The sequence below is a fragment of the Chelonoidis abingdonii genome, chromosome 4, assembly GCF_003597395.2.
Source record: "Chelonoidis abingdonii isolate Lonesome George chromosome 4, CheloAbing_2.0, whole genome shotgun sequence".
NCBI classification, from domain to species: Eukaryota; Metazoa; Chordata; order Testudines; family Testudinidae; genus Chelonoidis; species Chelonoidis abingdonii.
This window is the reverse complement of record NC_133772.1, coordinates 37930635-37951691: the sequence shown is the minus strand read 5'-3', so window position 1 is coordinate 37951691 and position 21057 is coordinate 37930635. Positions and strand designations below refer to the sequence as shown.

General features: G+C 39.5%; 1 protein-coding gene across 2 annotated transcripts in view; it reads right to left on the bottom strand.

Moving 5' to 3' along the window:
- PHRF1 (PHD and ring finger domains 1) overlaps positions 1-19340 on the bottom strand; it is a 44884-nt gene extending 25544 nt beyond the window's left edge. For both annotated transcript variants that reach the window (XM_075065064.1, XM_032773440.2), the window contains exons 1-8: positions 19147-19340; positions 8611-8725; positions 8088-8198; positions 5287-5525; positions 4882-4965; positions 3622-3746; positions 979-1079; positions 261-433 (exon numbers count right to left, since the gene is read on the bottom strand). In XM_075065064.1, coding sequence (XP_074921165.1) covers positions 261-433; positions 979-1079; positions 3622-3746; positions 4882-4965; positions 5287-5525; positions 8088-8198; positions 8611-8701 — 924 coding nt within the window. In that variant the 5' untranslated portion in view covers positions 8702-8725; positions 19147-19340. The remainder of the gene's footprint in view (positions 1-260; positions 434-978; positions 1080-3621; positions 3747-4881; positions 4966-5286; positions 5526-8087; positions 8199-8610; positions 8726-19146) is intronic.
- Positions 19341-21057: the final 1717 nt, after the last annotated feature.

Below are 21057 nucleotides of genomic sequence, written 5' to 3'. Positions count from 1 at the left end.
GATAAATGTCTATCAGGGATGGTCTAGACAGTATTTGGTCCTGCCATGAGGGCAGGGGACTGGACTCGATGACCTCTCGAGGTCCCTTCAGTCCTAGAGTCTATGAATTTATGAATCCTGGAAATCAGAATTCAACTGCTACCAAGCCTGCTGAGCTAGTAATGAGTAGACTTGTTTTAACTCTCTTACGAGAGTCTTTCGAGACTTGATTTTAAATTTTAAAGTTCATATTTCTAAGTTAACTGGACACTTCTCAATACCTGAATTTGCCGTGCAGTTGTTATTCTGTTTCTGTTCACTGTTGCCCTAACTCGTTCGCTTTGCCGAGTCCTGGCTATTGCTCGAGTTCGGACGTTAAGACGTAGCCTGCTGGTGGTAGGGGTGACATCAGCTATGAGGGCAGCAACCTCTTCTTCACTCACATGATCTGTCTCTGAAAAGGAAAAGCCCTCTGGGTCACTTATCAGTATACATTCCTTCAAGAGTTGAAAGTTTTACTATAGAATCCGAAATCAAGATACTCATTCTGTTTTCTGCACCAGGCCTCGATCCATCCCCTCTCCCCCCCACCCCCCCCACTACACACACACACACCCATCACTGCAAACTGACCCTTTGGCAAAGAAGGCAGCACAAATATACCCAAAGCCAGATAACGTCACTCCTTCATCCATTAGATAATTTGCTGGGCATTGAGAAGAGTTGCTTCTACCCTGTCATTCCCAGCCAGGCTAGGGCTAGTAACAGACCCACTTCCAAGACAACACACCGTAGCTTACAATCCCTGAATAAAATCTTAATATACAAACACTGCTTTCCCCGTCAATGAGCCCAAAAGAGGCTGCCCACTAAAACAACTAGGGGGGAGGAGGTGTCAAATCTGGGGCCTAAACAACTGGACAGCATCTTTTTAAAAAGATCAGCTATTTTCCGTGATCTGAATCAGGGTAAAAAGTGAGATTTGATCAAAATACTTACCAGCAGCAGCAACAGCAGCATTAGTTGGTGCACATGCTGGACAAAACCATTCATCCACAGGTACCTCATTCAGAGGTGGATTAAGGCATTCCATGTGGTATCTAATACAAGAGCAACACTCAATGAGATTCTTATCAACACGGAAAGAAAAAAAAAAAGTTTCTTGGATTTTTTTTTAAATTCCATCCAAAGGCCATATAAGGTAGTCATCTCCTATGCAAACAGACATCTAATAATTCTCTGAGAGCCACTGCCCTAAATTGCAGTCTATGGAGCTGCTTCTATTAGTTTCCAAAGCAATAATGTTTCCTGATAGTTATACAAGTGTCATAGATTCTTGCAGGATTTCCAGAAGTTCCTTTAATTGCTTCAAGTTCCAAGCCTAGAAAATTCTGCACCCCCGGTGGTTGCTTCGTGTTTTGTTAGGTGCTTGTTGTGACTGGGATCAAATTCACAGAAAGAAATAACAAATACAGAGCAGGAAAAAAACTTCAAGGTGCTCTGGAGAAATTAAAAGCAGTGGAAAGGGTAAAACAGACATTAACTTGAAATAATGCTGGTTTCCACGGATTAAAAAAAAAAAAAAAGTGGTTTTGTTGAAATCTTTACTTTGCCATACATCACAGACTGGACCTGCCTCTTAGATTGTGTAGTTGTGAATACAAGCCCCATACATCAAATATAATCCAGGAATCACTCAGAGATGACTAACGTCTGTTGAAGTTTTCCACAATACCATAACCTTGTATGACTGCACAGGCTAGGAGCTTCACACGCTCTCAAGGGTTCACCCATACAGAGCTGTCTACACACCTGGGGCCCAAGTTTGCAGTCCTCCACATAACTTTATACAGAGGTGCATATGTCCAGTTCAATTTTTAAAGACAAAAAATGGGATAACGCTCGTTCCATAATAAATACTTTAAAATGTTATTTGCCTAGTGATTTGAATTACTAGATCAAATTGTCTCACCAACTGTAGTCAACAGAAGCTGTACCATTAAGCTTTTTTAGATTATGCAATTCTGTTCCTTTATTGATTCTATTCCATCTTCAACACAGTTAATACAAGACAGCATAGCATTAGCTAAAGTCAGGATTGTCAGTAAAGTGTTTAAACTTTTGAAGCAGCTTCTACTCAAACTACATGGCTAAAAGACAATCAGTTTTAAATGGATTTTTTCCAGTGAATTACCCAACCTAAAAAGCTAAATGCTTGGACTGAGTTCCATGCCTGAGGTTAAACATTGTATTAGTGGCTCTCTCCAGCACAGATTAAAGCCAATATCAACTATCAGATTAGTATGTTTCTATAATTGATGCTTTTTGCCACAAAGGAAAGCCCTCATGCAATTCTTGCACATACAGAAAATTTGGACCTGTTTTCCTGGAGCACGTGACACTTTCTCCATTAAAAGAGAAGGATGACCCTATTTATGTGGTTACAAGCTATAAAAGGGTGAACAATGAACAAAAATGGGAAATATAATTATTGTTTCTGTTTCAGATCACTGAGACACAGATAATCTTAGAAGTCAGGAGACTTAAAATTTGAAGAAAATAATCCTAAATTTCTTTAGGACTTATCCTAGCCACAGAGACCTACAAGAGATAGCCAGAAGAGATGAAAAGCACTTTGAGAAAAAAGCACTGAACAAGTTGTAGTTCCACAAAGAACAGATATTCCTAAGAGTAAAACTTATTTTGAGAAAAACAAAATTAGCTGAGACACAAGGTGGATGAGGTAATATCTTTTACTGGACCAGTTTCCATTGGTGAGTTGTCTCTCTAATACCCTGGGATCAACATGGCCACAACAACTCTGCATACAAAATTAGCTGAAACTGTCACTTAAAAAGAAAAAGCAGTAAAGAGTCCTGTGGCACCTTTAGACTAACAGACTGTTCTTTTTGTTTGACTTGTATGTTAGTCTATAAGGTGCCACAGGACTCTTTGCCAATTTTACAGACCCAGACTAACATGGCTACCCCTCTGATACTTTAAAAAAAATAAAAAAATTAGAACACAAAACAAAGTGAGGACAGACTTGCACAAGTAAGAACTTGAGTTAAGAGTTCTACTTATCAAATCTTATTTTGTTAGGAGTTCTTTAATTATGAATATTTACTATATTTGTTCAGTGTTTCGGCAACATGCCTGACCTCACAGCTTCTACCTCTCAATCCCAACCATGAATGTTTAAATTCCCTGGGGACTATAGACTGCAAAGGCACAAACAAAACTATACTTACTGAAATTTAACAAACTGAATGGATATCAATGGACAATTTTGTGAGGTTCATATAAATGGTGTAACAGCTTTAAATCCTTACATGAGAGTTTAGCCACAAGCTATATTTAAGTAACACGACGCATCTGTATGCCAAAATTTAAAATAAGAGTGTTTTTTAAATTGCCTTGAAGATACGACCTTTTGCTTATTCTAATTAAGGAAAAACAAGGAGAGCGAGGAGAAAGGTAAATAGACCCTTTTCCTCTCCAACTATAATAATCACCTTGTTATGAATGATAGCCCACAAAGAATCAGTGTGCTGAAAAACAGCTGTGAATTATAACCACTTCACTCCCTCAGAGGGAGCCCTTTGTTTGCAGTCATAAACTCAGGCCTTCAACTATTCTTACCCTGCATCACAGCCATCACACAGCAGCAGGCGGTCTTCTCTGTCACTTCTGCCACACACCTCACAAAAAGTTGGATCATCCTCCCCGCTATCACCATCCTGAGCTTTTGTATTCTCAACAGGAATCTAAACAAGAGAGTTTCATATTTTAAGTAGAAGCTTGTATTCTTTTTATCCACTCTGTTACATCAGCAACAATAGCAGTTCATTGCTACAGTGACCGCCTGTTCTACCCTAACAGAACCTCCATTTTATTCAGAGTATCTAGAACATGATCATTTATGAGGTAAGTGCTACAACTTCCACCATTTATCTTCCTTATTTGTGATGGGTTTGACTGGATATTGTCAGCAACAGAAAATTGCCATTTAAAGCAATGTTAGGTCAAATTCTGAATAAGTCTGAGATGAGAAAAGCCCAAGAGATGTATAACTAAGAAAATTTCAGGTTTAGATGCTTCTGACTTCCTTGACATTAGTGAGATGCCACAAAGAAATACCCTTGGAAGTTATGAAAGTAGCACTAAGAGTTGATTATTTCAAATTAACTTCACAGAAACAAATATGATTAAAATAAATATGAGACACAGTAGAAATACATAAACTATCTTATGATAAGATGTCACCAGATCCCTAGAATTCTAAGAGAGATTGTGTCTTCAAGACAGACAGTATGCTGACTGACACATTAAAGAAAAATGGACAATGCTAACTCATCAAGACCACAAATTATTACAAGTTATCAATACACTGAAGTTCTCGTGCTAGGAATTGAGACTCCAATATCTGATAGGTGATCTCCTCTTGCACAACTATTTACCAATACAAAACAGTGCTAATGAGAAGAATCCATTGCCTTATCTCTCCACATACATTTAACCAGGGTTTATTCCTATTTATATTACAGCAGCATGCACACAGTTCTAGACACTTTCTACTTAGACAAAGATGGTCTCTGTCCAGAAGAGTTTACAATCTAATTCCTATTTTGAAAAAGAGGTAGTTATGTAAGTTAAACATAGCATATACCCATTCCTTCTGACTTAAATAAGGCACCACACTTTGTGATGTACCATGGAGTAGTATAAATAGAAGATTTTAAAAAGCTAAAAACAAACTTTCCCGAAAAAGTGATCAAATTAGGATGGAGGTAATCCATATAATAACTGAATATTAAATAAACTGTATGAGAGAAAAATCTCTGGATAACTATTTTCTGGTTACATTGATTTTTTTTTTTTGAAGGTTAGTAGATGGCCTACCTTTTTTAAGATATCACCACCAAATCGCACCCGAATGCAAATATATTTAAAGAGGATTCGATCCACTGGACAGGAATTGGCATTCTAGAAGGAAAAAAAAAAATTTAGTACCTGTCCCATCAGCAAGGCTCATAAGCAGTTCTCAACTCAAATCAGTTTTAAAAGGGCTGTTTTCAATTACCAAGAGTCTGTGAAGCAGAAGCGCTTTGTCATCTTGCATTCATTGATCTCAATTAAATCTTAAGAAAATGGATTTGAATATTCCAACTGCTTGCTGATATCCTTACCACAACTCAATAGATCTTTACCAAAATATTAGTGCAGGCTGATCAGAAGACAGACAGGTATGAAAGCTTAACACGTTATCTTTGATAAAAGAACAAGAACAGAGAAAAAAGGACTTACTTTAGACCACTCCACAATACAGTCCAAGCAGAAGTAATGGGCACAGCTCTCAGGAGTTCCAACAGCCTGATTCCTAAAGGTGTTGAGGCAGATGGGGCAGTTTTCAGCATCATCATCAGAAGAAATGTCCCCTCCATTTGTCTGTGGCGTTGTTTTCAGAGAAATGGTTGTTTCCGCAACAGCAGTTTCCATTTCTTCCTCTTCAGCATAGTCATCATCTTCCTCCTCATCTTCAGAATCTTGAGAATAAGAAAAAAAAATAGCTTTAACATACTGCAGGGTTCCAGCATGGGAAAATATTAAACCAGAAAGAATCCTGATCGAGGGGTTGCTTTTGAAAGGGAAGGGTAAATACAATCTTTTTATCACAAGCTAGATTGATTCTTCTCCCTATTTTTCCCTCGACTTTATTAAAAACTAGATATTCCTTTAAAAAAAAGGATCTATTAAAGTCTCTTGGTAATCAGAGTTGTGATTACGCTTGCAGAAGATTAAAAGGAGAGAGAAAGACAGCAAAATAAGAAGTCTCTCTCTGGTGGTGGTGAAATAGTATAAATCAGCTTGGTGACATTTCTGCATAATTTTCAAAACAAGTATTCATTCACTTTTTCATAGGAACTGTCAAGGGTATAGAGCACTGCCAGATATTCCCAATCATTCCAGAATAGGGACAAGATTTTTCTGAAGCAACTAGTGATTTTGGGACATTAAAGTCTCGTTGAAGTGCAGAGTCATTCACCCTCACTCCCAAAAAAAAAAAAAAAAAAACACACCACACACCAGGCCTACTAAGGTGTCTTCAGTGGTGCACCCAAAATTTGAGATCCAAAAATCACTAATCACTCACTAACTAGTATTAATTCTCATTCTAGGCAAATACCATGGCATTTCTCCATTCATAAAGGCTTAGCGTCCAACAAACACATAACAACATCTTCAGAAAGGCTGCTAATGCAGCTATAAGATAACACCAAAACACTGTGTAATACTTTCCTCACAAAACAAGAATAGCATGTATTGTATTGTATATTTCAGAGTCAAGGCTCAAGAATGACTACAATATTTTAGAGGACTGATTAATATATTTTTGGAACGTGCTCAAATCAAATCTGTGCTCAAACAATCTAATCAAAGTGACTTGGAAAACACTGGTCCACTCCTAGCAACCTGCAAGATGTGCTGAAGAAATCATTAAAATCCTAAAATATTTCTTTTTGCCAGTTGAACCTCAGTTTCAGTAGAGTACTAGTCTACACAAGCAGAAAATAATCACATAACAATTGTGAAATTCTATTAATTTCTCTCTGCTTCAGTTTTTTGTTTGTTGGGGGGGAGGGGTTAAGTGAACATTGTTAAGGTCAAACACCTTGAAAAACCTGAAAAGTCACAGCACTTTGTTCCCAAGGGTTATGCTCACAATTTTAGCTTTGTAACCTCGTACTTACAAAAAAACATTTGATTTTTGTAATAAGCTGTAGTATGAATTACTGGCAATCTTACAGCATTTTAATATGCAACCTGGGACACAAGTACACCTCTGCTACTTTGTTACAGTGCCACTTGGGCAAGCAGGTGTTAATGCAATATACAAGATTCTGGTTCTTTAACATACCCAGGAAATACTGTTTTTGTCAATTTTAACATATTGCTTGGGCACAAGATTGGCCTAGCAGCAGCAGAGAACTGAGTACATTCCACAACAGCTGCAAGCTTTTTATTTTTTAAAACCACATGGCATTGTTTCTTTTAATTTTTTTTTTTAATGCCTATTTAGAGTGTGGTTGCACCCAAAACATATTATGCATTTCCTAGACACAAAGGAAAACAATCTCTGCCCTAGAGAATACAAGCTATAACGAGACAGACAAGTGGGGAAAAGGTATAGAACATACAAGTAAAGAAATTAGGATGATACCGAAACTAATTAAATATGTGCACAAGTGTAATAGTTGTTAACTGCATTTCTTTAACGAATTTCCCTAAAAAGCACTTAGCACAGACTCAGCACTTTTCAGGACTTCAGTTAGATTAGCTTGAGGACAGTCCATTTCACCATTACTTTCAGAGTGACAGACAAAAATATAACATGTCAAGTAATATCTGTAAAGGCAGATGAGTAATAAATGCAAAACCAAACAGACATACACCCCATTTTACCATTGCCTGTAAAAGAAACAGAAGTTACAAAATCCTACTTTAGTTTGAGTGTACCATTTCCACTGCTAGACTTTGAGAGACTCCTCTGCACCACTTATCACCTAAAATTGTTAGATTATTTTCCTTGGGTAAGTTAGCGAAATGCTTTTGTTTGTCTGCTGTTTATAAGCGTGGGGTCTTCACCCTCCATAACATCATTTTGCCAACAAGGAAGTTACATTTGAATAGAAATTAAAAATGAATTGGGAAAAAACAACACCTTTGAATAATTAGCAGGTGTAATACTACGGTATTACTAACATACGATGGTGACAAGTGTCATAGAACATTTAATAAATAAAAAACATCCATTTATATGGCATGTGTAAGAGTGTCTCAAGTCCATTTCTTACTAAGATGCAGTTGAAGGAAGGGAAATAGTCACTAAATTCTACTTTATTATCTTAAATACGAGCATTTTAGACAAACAAGAGCCAAAAATGCTTAGATTCCTCTTTTAAAGAATCACGAAAAGAGTCATAAACATCGGATTTACATTTTGTTGCTACTTTTTGGAAGGAAAGCCATAACCCCAGTTTCTCTCTTCCAGCCATCAAAAATACTTGAGGCAAACAAACATACACAAGCACGTTTAACAGACTCACCTTCTAAATCTTCATCTTCACCTTCCTCCTCACCCCCATCTTCATCAGTGCCATCTTCTTCCTCACTTCCTGTATCATCTTCTGAATCCCCACTATTTCCATCATTGCTTTCTTTTAAAATGACAAAAGAGAAAACACTAATTGCATCTACTTTGCACATGACCCCTCGCTAAGAATATACTGCAAATAAAAAGTATGTGGGATAGCCAAATACGTATCAGAAATCCTGCTGCAGGCAAATCCATACAGAAGCTGAAACAACAGATTTCCAAGGTGCTTTTTGCAGCACTTTTCTGAGTATCATTTATTATCAAGCTGTGACAGCACTGTTCAGCATTTAATTGGCTAGTAGTACAAAGAAGCCAACAGCTGGAGGCACACAACCTACAAGATGGCACAAAGATTTCAGTTTTTTCTCCCTCAGAACAGATATTTATCTATAACTACTACTTATTTGGATAGGCAAACACTGTTTAAAACCTAAAACAGGAAGTATACAAGTACAGAGCATGGTTTGAGATACCTGCTTCACTTAGGAGCACTAAATTTGATCTTTTGCCTTTGCCTAATGCAGCATTCTTGTTTATCAGTTCATCCTGACTGTCATCATCCATTGCAGGGCATTGGGAATCAGTTCCCTGAAAAAAAGAAGACTCAAGTAAAACACAAAGTTCCAAACAGTTTGACAGCTCACTGTTTGAATAAGCATAATATTTTTTTTGCTCAGCACACGATGAGAAACAGTGAATCTAGAGAGATATACACACATCAGTAAAATGCATACCATGCTTTAAGTGAAAAAGCCAAAATGCAAATCCCTCAAATGTGTAACTTTTTCCAATTANGCTGCAAGCTTTTTATTTTTTAAAACCACATGGCATTGTTTCTTTTAATTTTTTTTTTTAATGCCTATTTAGAGTGTGGTTGCACCCAAAACATATTATGCATTTCCTAGACACAAAGGAAAACAATCTCTGCCCTAGAGAATACAAGCTATAACGAGACAGACAAGTGGGGAAAAGGTATAGAACATACAAGTAAAGAAATTAGGATGATACCGAAACTAATTAAATATGTGCACAAGTGTAATAGTTGTTAACTGCATTTCTTTAACGAATTTCCCTAAAAAGCACTTAGCACAGACTCAGCACTTTTCAGGACTTCAGTTAGATTAGCTTGAGGACAGTCCATTTCACCATTACTTTCAGAGTGACAGACAAAAATATAACATGTCAAGTAATATCTGTATAGGCAGATGAGTAATAAATGCAAAACCAAACAGACATACACCCCATTTTACCATTGCCTGTAAAAGAAACAGAAGTTACAAAATCCTACTTTAGTTTGAGTGTACCATTTCCACTGCTAGACTTTGAGAGACTCCTCTGCACCACTTATCACCTAAAATTGTTAGATTATTTTCCTTGGGTAAGTTAGCGAAATGCTTTTGTTTGTCTGCTGTTTATAAGCGTGGGGTCTTCACCCTCCATAACATCATTTTGCCAACAAGGAAGTTACATTTGAATAGAAATTAAAAATGAATTGGGAAAAAACAACACCTTTGAATAATTAGCAGGTGTAATACTACGGTATTACTAACATACGATGGTGACAAGTGTCATAGAACATTTAATAAATAAAAAACATCCATTTATATGGCATGTGTAAGAGTGTCTCAAGTCCATTTCTTACTAAGATGCAGTTGAAGGAAGGGAAATAGTCACTAAATTCTACTTTATTATCTTAAATACGAGCATTTTAGACAAACAAGAGCCAAAAATGCTTAGATTCCTCTTTTAAAGAATCACGAAAAGAGTCATAAACATCGGATTTACATTTTGTTGCTACTTTTTGGAAGGAAAGCCATAACCCCAGTTTCTCTCTTCCAGCCATCAAAAATACTTGAGGCAAACAAACATACACAAGCACGTTTAACAGACTCACCTTCTAAATCTTCATCTTCACCTTCCTCCTCACCCCCATCTTCATCAGTGCCATCTTCTTCCTCACTTCCTGTATCATCTTCTGAATCCCCACTATTTCCATCATTGCTTTCTTTTAAAATGACAAAAGAGAAAACACTAATTGCATCTACTTTGCACATGACCCCTCGCTAAGAATATACTGCAAATAAAAAGTATGTGGGATAGCCAAATACGTATCAGAAATCCTGCTGCAGGCAAATCCATACAGAAGCTGAAACAACAGATTTCCAAGGTGCTTTTTGCAGCACTTTTCTGAGTATCATTTATTATCAAGCTGTGACAGCACTGTTCAGCATTTAATTGGCTAGTAGTACAAAGAAGCCAACAGCTGGAGGCACACAACCTACAAGATGGCACAAAGATTTCAGTTTTTTCTCCCTCAGAACAGATATTTATCTATAACTACTACTTATTTGGATAGGCAAACACTGTTTAAAACCTAAAACAGGAAGTATACAAGTACAGAGCATGGTTTGAGATACCTGCTTCACTTAGGAGCACTAAATTTGATCTTTTGCCTTTGCCTAATGCAGCATTCTTGTTTATCAGTTCATCCTGACTGTCATCATCCATTGCAGGGCATTGGGAATCAGTTCCCTGAAAAAAAGAAGACTCAAGTAAAACACAAAGTTCCAAACAGTTTGACAGCTCACTGTTTGAATAAGCATAATATTTTTTTTGCTCAGCACACGATGAGAAACAGTGAATCTAGAGAGATATACACACATCAGTAAAATGCATACCATGCTTTAAGTGAAAAAGCCAAAATGCAAATCCCTCAAATGTGTAACTTTTTCCAATTATCAGAGATATACATTATGGATCAGAAGAATGTAAAATTTGTTCCCAAATTTGTAGTTAAATTTTTCAATCCTGCACCTGACATCTCTCTTGCTGAAAAGTGGCATTTCTGACAGCACCATAGAATCCCAATATAAGACTACTAATATTAAAGCAAAATATTAAACACTTCAATGGTTACTCCTTAAAAACAATGTTTCTTTGATTACTTATCAAGTATGTAAGCTGGAAACTAGCTTTACACTGGGCTCCCAAACTAGTAACTTACTGAAAGTGGCCATGCCCACTAGACTCACGGATACAAAATGTAATTAGAAACTTTGTTTTCCAATTCATTTCACAGAGGATCCCCAGAGAACCATATTTTGTCAAGTAAAAGTTTTAGAATGTTGTGATGAGCTAAATAGATGCAGCTTTTTCCTCAAGTTTAGTTTACACTTACAATTCAACAAAGAGTCCTGTGGCACCTTACAGACTAACAGATGTATTGGAGCATAAGTGGGTGAATACTCACTTCATCAGATGTCTGATCTGATGAAGTGGGTATTCACCCACGAAAGCTCATGCTCCAATCCATCTGTTAGTCTTTAAGGTGCCACAGGACTCTTTGTTGCATTTTACAGATCCAGACTAACAGGACTATCCCTCTGAAACTTACAATTCAAAATTTCTTCATTTGGACCAGTGAGAACAAAAACAGTGAAAAGAGTATCCCATGTTATATCCAAGAGTCACATCTGTAAGGGGTTTTTTTGCTTCCTTGGTTGTTAGTTCAGAGTGGCAAGAAGTCAATTTGCAAACGTCAAGGACACTGAGTGGACCATTTAGAGGAAGTTACAGATATCAACGCCTACACCGCTGTATCCTTTGAAGGGAACCCAACCCTTGTACATGAGTACATAAATTCCAATTCTCAGCAGCATTCAAGGACTAACTGAAAAGAAACTACTGAAATACCAAAGCACAATCTCAATATTTTTTCCAAGTCAAAAAACCAGGCAAAAGAACATTGTGTTTCAGACCGTCTAAATAAGTCTTTTCCTTGCACAGCTCCATAATGAGGTGTAACAAAAAAACACCACAGATCCCATGACGAATCTTTCAAAGAAACAAGGAGACATGGTTTAGTGCACATTAATGCAACTAAAATTAATTGTTGTGGGTCAGAAGAGGCTGGTAATAAACTGAAACGCTGAAAGATGTGCCATGATCCAAATCCATAATTAATGACAATCAAGCCATTGCTTTTCCTCCACATGCTACTAATACAAACTAAGAAACAAAGATTACTGTGCAATTAAATATATTAATCTCTGGCTTGGTTACAGAAACCTTGTTTAAAAAGACGTGCATTATGTCAGGATTCCTAGAGGCTCTCTTCAGAAAAGGGATATAGACATTCTCTTATGAATGTGATAATGAGGTTCTAACTAGTTGCCTCATTCTCCCTCCCTCCCACCTTCACACTGCATATAATAGATACTAAAACAAGCTCTGAAACACCATAGCACTGTATGTTTTATGCAGATGTTCATGATGTGCCCTGAATTCAACATCTTCACTCAGTCATTTCCTTTTGAAGCCATGTAGCATAACCCGGCACTAAATTAACTGACTTAAAAATGCAGGTTTCACTAACCCATAGGACTAAACTATGAAAGCACTCTTTAATGTTAAGCGAAAAAAGCAAAAAGTGTACCCTTAGTCAAAAGTTCCATTGGCTTCTAGCTGATTTAGTAACAGGAGTGATTAAAAAACATTTATATTTGATGAAGACCGAATCACTTTCAGTTAAAGGCAATCACAATGTGATGTAACTGAAAGGTTAAGAAGCACTTTAAATCTGCTAGTTTCCATTATCAGTTTTTCAAGTTTCAGCAGTGCATATTTATGTATTTAAAATCAGCCTCAACTTCATTATATAAAATATAATTAAATGGTACACTAGTTGCATTAATTATACAACCACAATATTGTGGTAAAGTTGGGAAATTCCAAAGCTAAGATTCCTAGAGCAACTTTAGTCAAGCTACATTGCTGAGATGGTTCAGTTTTTTAGATATTCTTTTTAAAATTTATAGAGTACAACTTGGTATTTTAGTTAATATTTCTATTATTGTTAAATGAATCATCACAAAATACACAGGACGAGCAATGTGAACCAGTTCACATCACTATAAGAACCTTAATATTTGTACTTCCTGACCTTTTATTTTAATTTTTCATCTTAATGTTGCATCAATATAGATCAGGTGTATTTCCTCTTTATCTTTTGATTGTTATCATCCACACTCGCCCTTTTACACAATTTCCAAACTATCAGAGGTCCAAAATTTTAAAGAAAAAGTGAAAGTTACAGAATCCATAGCTAAAATTCAGCTTTATCATGAAGTTCACCTTCTCTCCTTTCCCCACTCTCTTTATAGCATGAGTTTCCATCTTTTCTCTCTGTCCCATGGCTTACAAATGAACTTGAATATCCCTATGAAGCTTATTACAAAAATAAATATATCAGACAAGTGAACTGGAAGAGTAAGAATCAGACTTTTAGTGATAGTTCCAAGGAATGCTCAAGTAGATGTCTTCATGATTGCAAATGTACATGTATTCATTCATTCTGTTGCTTTGAAATGACATAGCCACTAATACTATCTGATTTGTACAATATTTTTGCTCTTCTCCAATGAAAGGTATCCATGAAATACAAATACAGCACAAATTAGCCACTGTTACTCCAAAAACCTAGCTGATATAACTGATGGCAGTTATGACCAAGGCCCCATTCTGCACTTGCAACACACAGTACTCAGAACACTCAATTAAGTTAATGGGAAGTTTGCATTCACAAAGAACACAGAACCAAACCCCCAAAAAAGAAAACTTCACATAGGCATTTGTTCCATGAGAAATTTGGGATAGACAAGGGGTAAGACACAGCCTTTGCAAATAGAAGGTGACAAACTGAAGCTAAAATAGATTCTAGTTTCTAAAGAGAGCAAAAAACGGAGTTCACAAAAAACAAAATCATACTCGACAGTTGCCCTTTAAAAGAAAAACTGATGACGATTCAATGCATTTAAGAAGCAGTATATTCTCAATGGCTCAGGTCCATTGTTTCTGGAATTCAACTCCACTGAGCCTAGCCATTTTTAGAGCAAGATGATCTTTTTTTAAGTCACCAGCTCTGGAGTATATCATTTGTGCATTTACATATGTTAGCCTTTCACAACTGGAAATGTGGGTGCAAATTTGGTTTGGGCCACCAGTGAAGACTAATTAAACACTGTCCAGACCCTCAAATTAAACATGCTGTCAGAAATAGTCTCTTTTCTGGAAAGCAGAAGTACTGGAATGCCACACTCGCAGGTCATGAAGGAGAGGCACTAGCAGACTTTGTGGAGTAAGTCTGAAGCTGGGGAAGCTTACACAGTACTATCACTGTATCAGTATCACCATCAGTATCCATCCACCACCACACCAAACCCAAAGAGACCTTCACAGCCTCCTGCTATTCACCTAACTCTAAAACTTGCACTCGGGATGTTTTCTGCTTGGGTGTGTCTTGCAACTAGGTGTTGGTCCACTTGCATCCTGTCCACCTCCTCAGTTAGTCAATCTCACTACACCTGTTCATTGTGCCCTATCATTCTCCCCTTCTCCTCCTATGAATTCCCTCCCTCTTTCCATATTCCCCATCACACTCTCCCAACCCCTTCCCACCATTCTTCCTCCTTACCTTCAATCCCAACAAATATCTCACACAAAAAAATAAAGCTAAGAGGGAGAAGGGTGTTACTATTTACTTCAAATTCATAAAAAATGCTGCGCATAGAGTTTATGCACTATTCACAGAAATTGTACACATCTTATGTACAGCAATTTAAATAAGCCCTGGAAATAATCTCACCCCCACTCCCCGCAAAAAAAAAAAAAACATTCAAATATCTGTAAAAAAAATAAATAAAAAAAGATGAGCTCTGCAACATCTTAATAAAAAATTTATATACAAAGCAATAAGCAAATGTCAGTTGCCCAGATCACTGCTTGTATGTTGATCCTTTCCCTCACTCTTCTACTATCTTCATCTTTATAAACTATGAACTTAGCGCAGAGACTGTCTTCTGTGGGTGTGTGCGCGCGCACAGCATACTGTGAGGTTGACCATTATATATACAACACCACCATAATTTACTGTGAAAGTTATTTATTAGTCTTAACATGGAAACAGAGTTTTAAATCATTTACATTTAATTATCAAATAGTTAAAAAGTGATTTTCAAACTTGTACTTGCAAGAGGTTCTCTGAAGGAACAAAAAATTAAATGTTGAATGAATTTGTTTTGTGGGCAAAGGGGTACAATAGGTAATTTTAAAAAAATTACTCAAGAGCCTGACATTTTTGTAAATCAACATTTTAATCCAACAGCACTGTCACTTCTTATTCTGGGTACTTTGAACAGTCTTTAGGTGTAGCATTAATTTAAAAAAAATGAAAATATTTATTTTAGTCTACTTCAGAAGCATTCTGGATTACAGAGACTCTCAAGACAAGAAAGCAGAAGTCAGTTAGATTTTCTCACATCTTTGAGGTTTTCAATTCCATTATTTTGATCACTTGTCTTGTTTTGTTGACAGTAATTGGGAAGATATACACCAGAGAACACCTACAACTAAACTTAAATTTCCTAAAGACTCATCATGTAACTTCCAGACTTCACTAACCAGGAAATGTCTATTTTATTTGGGTTTCATACTACTGAAATTGTGCAGTTCCCACTTAATGTCTGACATCAGAAAATCACTGGATGTGATTCAGGTTTCAGAATCTGCAGTAACTAAAACACACACAAAAGTTATAAAGATCAAAACCTCATGAGGTTGAGAAAAAGGCTGGAGATACAGAGGTTAACAACCACCATAATATCCTGAATGTAAAGCAACAAGAAATTAAATTGACTCAAAAAAAGAATAGACTTAGACACACTAGAAAAATTTTGGGTTAGCAATAATGCAATAATTCATCTACAGTTTACTGCTATACAATTTCACATACATTATATGTAATGTTGAAACTTGCAACAGAACTTTAGAACTAGCACAATAAGTCTAAATTGTTATTCCAGGCAACCTACATACTAGGAATTAGAATCACCCAACCAAAGCCTATATTTTAAATAACTGTAAAGAATGATGCAGAACATCATAATCAATTTCCTAGAGGCCCAGAACCTATAACTGCAAAATATGTGACACCTCTTCCCCCAAAATGAGGAATCTGAGACTATTTCAGATCTCTCCATAAGCATCTGACTTGGGTTTTAATATCTGGCATAAAGAGGCTTCCAGTGACAGAAGCCATCTGACAAACTTTTAGCATGAGAAAAGGCAATCAGTGCATGTATTACAAGACTTGAATCTTGACTAAAGATTGCAGTCTCAGTATTGTTTAGTGTGAGATCTCTAAGGGCTCCCATTCTTCTGAGGAGTATCAGATGCTCTAATACAGTGGTCCCCAACCTTTTCCATCTGGCGGGCGCCAGACAACGAGCAACCGAGGACCATGGCCGGCGGACGAGCATCCACTGAAATGCCGCCGACAAGCAGCAGCATTTCATCGGCGACACCTCTGAATGACGCTCCTTCCCAGCGGCATTTCAGCTGATGCTCGTCCACCAGACAATACGTGGGTGCACACAGATGCCCTGGCAGGCGCCATGGCACTCACAGGCACCACATTGGGGACCACTGCTCTAATAAATAGGCCAAAGCAAGAATAAACAGATCTCAAAATATTACAGGAACTCAGAGAACCAGAAAGCCACAGTTTAACTTAACTTGCATGGAGTTAGATAGCATGAGGGGCAGGAGTGGAGGTCTGCAACTTGCTAATTAACCACTCCCTGGCCTACAGAGGCTTTCACTAGATAACCCACTGACACTTCTGAGGTGAAAGACCAGCATGTTACAGCCCTGGCTGAGGCTGCTGTATTGGATCCAATCCTTTGATCCCATGTACTTTTAAACATACTGGATCCAAGCTGTGTCCAAACAGCTCTCTCTCTTAGTCTGGTCCTTTCAGGCCCAATCCCAGGGTACAGACTCCACCCCTTCTTGGAGACGTGGGACCCCACAGTCCAGCTACCCTGAGCTCCAAAGCCAGCGCTAGCCCCTCAAGTCTGCCCAGTATCTTTTGCATGTCCCCCCTCCAAGCTCCACCATGGGTTCTCTGGGTTACTGTTTAGCCATTCAGGGACCTCATGAGAATTGAGGCAAGTAACACAGACTTTACAAAACATCTTTAAACCTTACACACTTCACTGAGAGAAAGCAAAAGAGATATACAGATATATGGAAAAATACCCACCTGCAAGCAAGACCTTTCCCCAGTTTCCTCAACCTCCTGAGAGACGTGTGTCCTTCAGAAAGTCCCGCATCCTTTTGCCTGCGTGCGCACGTGCACGCACACACGCACACACACACACGCACACACACACTCTCCTACTCCTCTTTTGGTTCTGAACTCTCTTTGCTACAGAGTCTCCTTTTACCAACAGCTTCTCCACTGTCATTCCCCTGAGGCTTTTCCATTCTCCCACCTTCTATGGATAGGGACAAAAACAGATCAGTTGTGTCCCCCTTGGACGGGGACGCCAACAACAAAACAATACAGGGGTCAAGACCTGGTAAGTATCACTTATTGGGTTATCCATAGCCATTGTCTGGCTTCCTGTAGATGTGTGAAAACATCCAGGACTACCTTAATACTTTGCATCCATGTAGCAAACATCATGTTATAATACTCATAACAATTGTCATTATGTACCAGTATTTAATTATTACCTCTCATACCAGTAGATCAGAGATAGCATTTAGCAACTTAAGTTGCAAAAATCACACTCCAGTCAAAGAACTAAAGGCACTGAATGCAAGGCACCAGTGCTAGCTGAACAATGTTAAAATGAAATTAGATAACACAAGGTAATCTATCTTTGAGAAGAATACACTGATGTAAAAATTTGACCCTGTGGTGCTAATACGAATAGTCTCCTTCCAAATCTACACACAATTAAAATGTTGTGAAAAGTTTATATTCATAGGCAAACAGGTTCCATACAAGCCTTACCTATGCAGTTAGCTGAGATGCCAGCTGGTGGACTAATTCTAAATATTACAAAATAGTTTAACACATGCAAAAAACTGAAGCTTTTTCCCACTGGCTGTTGATATCACACACACAATATCCAATAATGATGTGTAATCATATCAACCAAACTAGCCAGTTTTCTTATCTTTCTATATGTTTCATATGATCAGTAAGAGGCACTGCAAACAGGGCAATTACTATACCCAACACCCCTGGGGCAAGCTATACTCACCTCAATAAGTCTTTTAGCAATAAAACTGGATGTAAATTATAAAATTGTACTTCAGAGGGCATTCAAAACACTGAGATCAAGCCACACAGCAGGGCTTTGGAGCGGAGCCTAGAGCTGGAGAGCGGAGAAGTGGAGCTGCAGAGCTTTTTTGCCTGGAGCGGAGCCGGAGTACAGCTCCAAAGCCCTGCCACACAGTGCCGATATCAAGGAAGTAAGCAGTTTTGTGATGGTCCATACTTTGTGACACATTACTTAGGTTACCATTCTCTGCTAAGGACTCGATACTGCATTTACTACAATAAGATAGCTTTTCTAGTAATATTTTAAAGGTTTAGTAAGAGACACCCAGAATTTACAGCTCTGAGCTTTTAAAACCCTAGCTCACTTTGCTGGATGGGATTGGCAGCAACCAGATCGCCAGCCTTTGATTTGACAGAACTGCATTCCCGCCCCTAAGTCACACTGAGAAAACGGCCGCTGCCACACATTCGTTTAGTAGAAAAACAGTGGTACGGAAATGTAACCTCCAGCACCTCCCAGGCCTGTTGCTACCGATTATATAAGCGGAGCTGGGACTGCGCCGCCCTGAGCTAGAGAGACAGCGGGGCATATGCAGCGGAGCTGCCTGGTGGTGGAGTCGCCCGCCCTGCCGCGCGGAGCCCAGCTGGTGGGTGCGGGGAAGCGATGTCGTCCGTGGCCAAGTAAGACGAGTAGCCAGGACAAGCCCCGCACCAAACAAGCCAAACTCCCAACCCATCCCCGCCCGCCGCCAGGCACCGGAGCCCGAGCGCGGCTAGCAGACTCCCCCGCCTCGCGCGCGATTCTTAGGGCGCGCTGCCCACCCGCGGGGCGCCCGGGTGGGGCGGGGGCCCTCCGCTCCCGGCCTCAGCGACTCACCCCCGGAGAAGAGCCAGCGCCGCCGTCGCGGCCTCACTCAGCGAACGCGCCGCCGCTGCGCTGCCCGGCTGACAAGGAATCGGCAGAAGTGGGCGAGCGGGGGGAGAGGAGACTAGGCCGGGACACTGAGGGGGGCGCAACGCCGCTGGGATCCCCACCGGAACCAGGCTCGCAGCACTTCCGGGTCGCGCAGCGAGCTCCGCTCCCCCAAAGGGAGGGGACACAAGCTGGTGGGTCGAACCATTGAGTCTATGACGGGGGTGAGGAGAGGGGGAGTGCAAAGTAGCGGACCGAACCATTGGGGTGGAGGAGCGAGTGCAGGCTGTCGGGCTGAACCACTGAGTGACTGTAAGGGGGGGAGCGTGTATCTCTGCCCTGCCTGGGCTGTGCATACGGGAGCTAGGTTGTGTTTTGCATGTACAAATTTAGGGCAGCTGAGTAACTGCTGCTAAGGAGCATTCCCCCTAGCGAAGGGGAAGGGATGGTTTCCGCCATAGCGCTGGCTGCCATGTGGAGGGCACACACCAATCATCCCACCCTGGCACTGGCCCCAGCAAATACTGGTGGGCAGGGGAGCCACTCACACAGGTTTTGTTGTCCCAGTAGGAGCCAGACACCAACACCTCACCAGCGCTGCCCCATCCTCAGTACACAGCCCACAGAAACAGAGCCAGGCAAGCCGTGTGCCTTGCTGCCAACATCTGAGTGGTGCCTGCCAGGCAGGGATCTGCCATGGCCACAGGCCACATGAGCTGCAGCCTAGGACATGCTGGGCCCATTGCCCATGTTGTCATGGGTTCCAAGGTCAAATGGGGCCATTATGTCCTCATCTATGCTACAAAATTAAGTCAGTCTAAGTGAACTCAAAATACAGCCACTGGAGCAAATATTGCAGCTTTTCATGTCCACACTACCCTCCTCACCAGGAGAACTTGCTCTGATGTGTGGAGGGCTCGCAGCTGGAGCCCCTCACTCCACCTGCACAGGGCTGACATCTTGGCCTACCAGCCCTGAGGCAGAAGGGCTCCAGCCGTGAGCCCACGCAGGGCTGACAGCCAGCAGGTGACGTAAGTAACAGTGTCTACATGGACACTGTGTCACTCTAACTACATCGACGTAAGCAGTATGCTTCTCACGTAGGTGGAGTAGGTCGGTGCAGTGGGTGACTTATATCAGCGGTAGCAATGCTGTAGTGTAGATGCTTACAGTTAGGTTGGTGTAAGCTGCCTTACATTGATTTAACTCTGTAGTGTAGTAGACCAGACCTGTGATCATCTAGTCTGACCTCCTGTGTAACACAGGCCATAGCACTTCCACAGCATTATTCTTGAGAGCAGACCTTTTAGAAAAACATCCATTTTAAAATGTTCAGTGATGGAGAATCCAGCACAACCTTTGGTAAATTGTTCGAATGGTTAATTAGAAATTAAAAATTTATACCTAATGTCCATTCTGAATTTGTCTAGCTTGAACTTGCAGCCATTGGATCATGTTATACCTTTCTCTGCTAGATTGAAGAGCCCATTATTAAATATTTGTTCCCCATGTAGATACTTACAAATATTTTGCTTTCCCCTGCTCTAGGATGCTTCATTCTAGTTGAATATCTCCCCTGTTTATCTTTTCTTTCTTTACTCAGGGATATATTTACAGGCTACAGGCCTCGGACACCAACAAATAAAGGGCAACATCCACCAACCAAAAGGGATTTGCCCATATCATTAAAAAAAAAATCATCTTGACTTCTGAATAACTATTGTTCATAGATTTTAAGACCAGGGGATCATTAAATCTAGGCTGATCTCCTGTATTACACAGGCCATAGACTTTCACCAAGCTACCCCTGTTTTGAGCCCAGTTACTTGTGTTTGATTAAGGAATATTTTCCAGAAGGGTATTCAGTCTTTATCC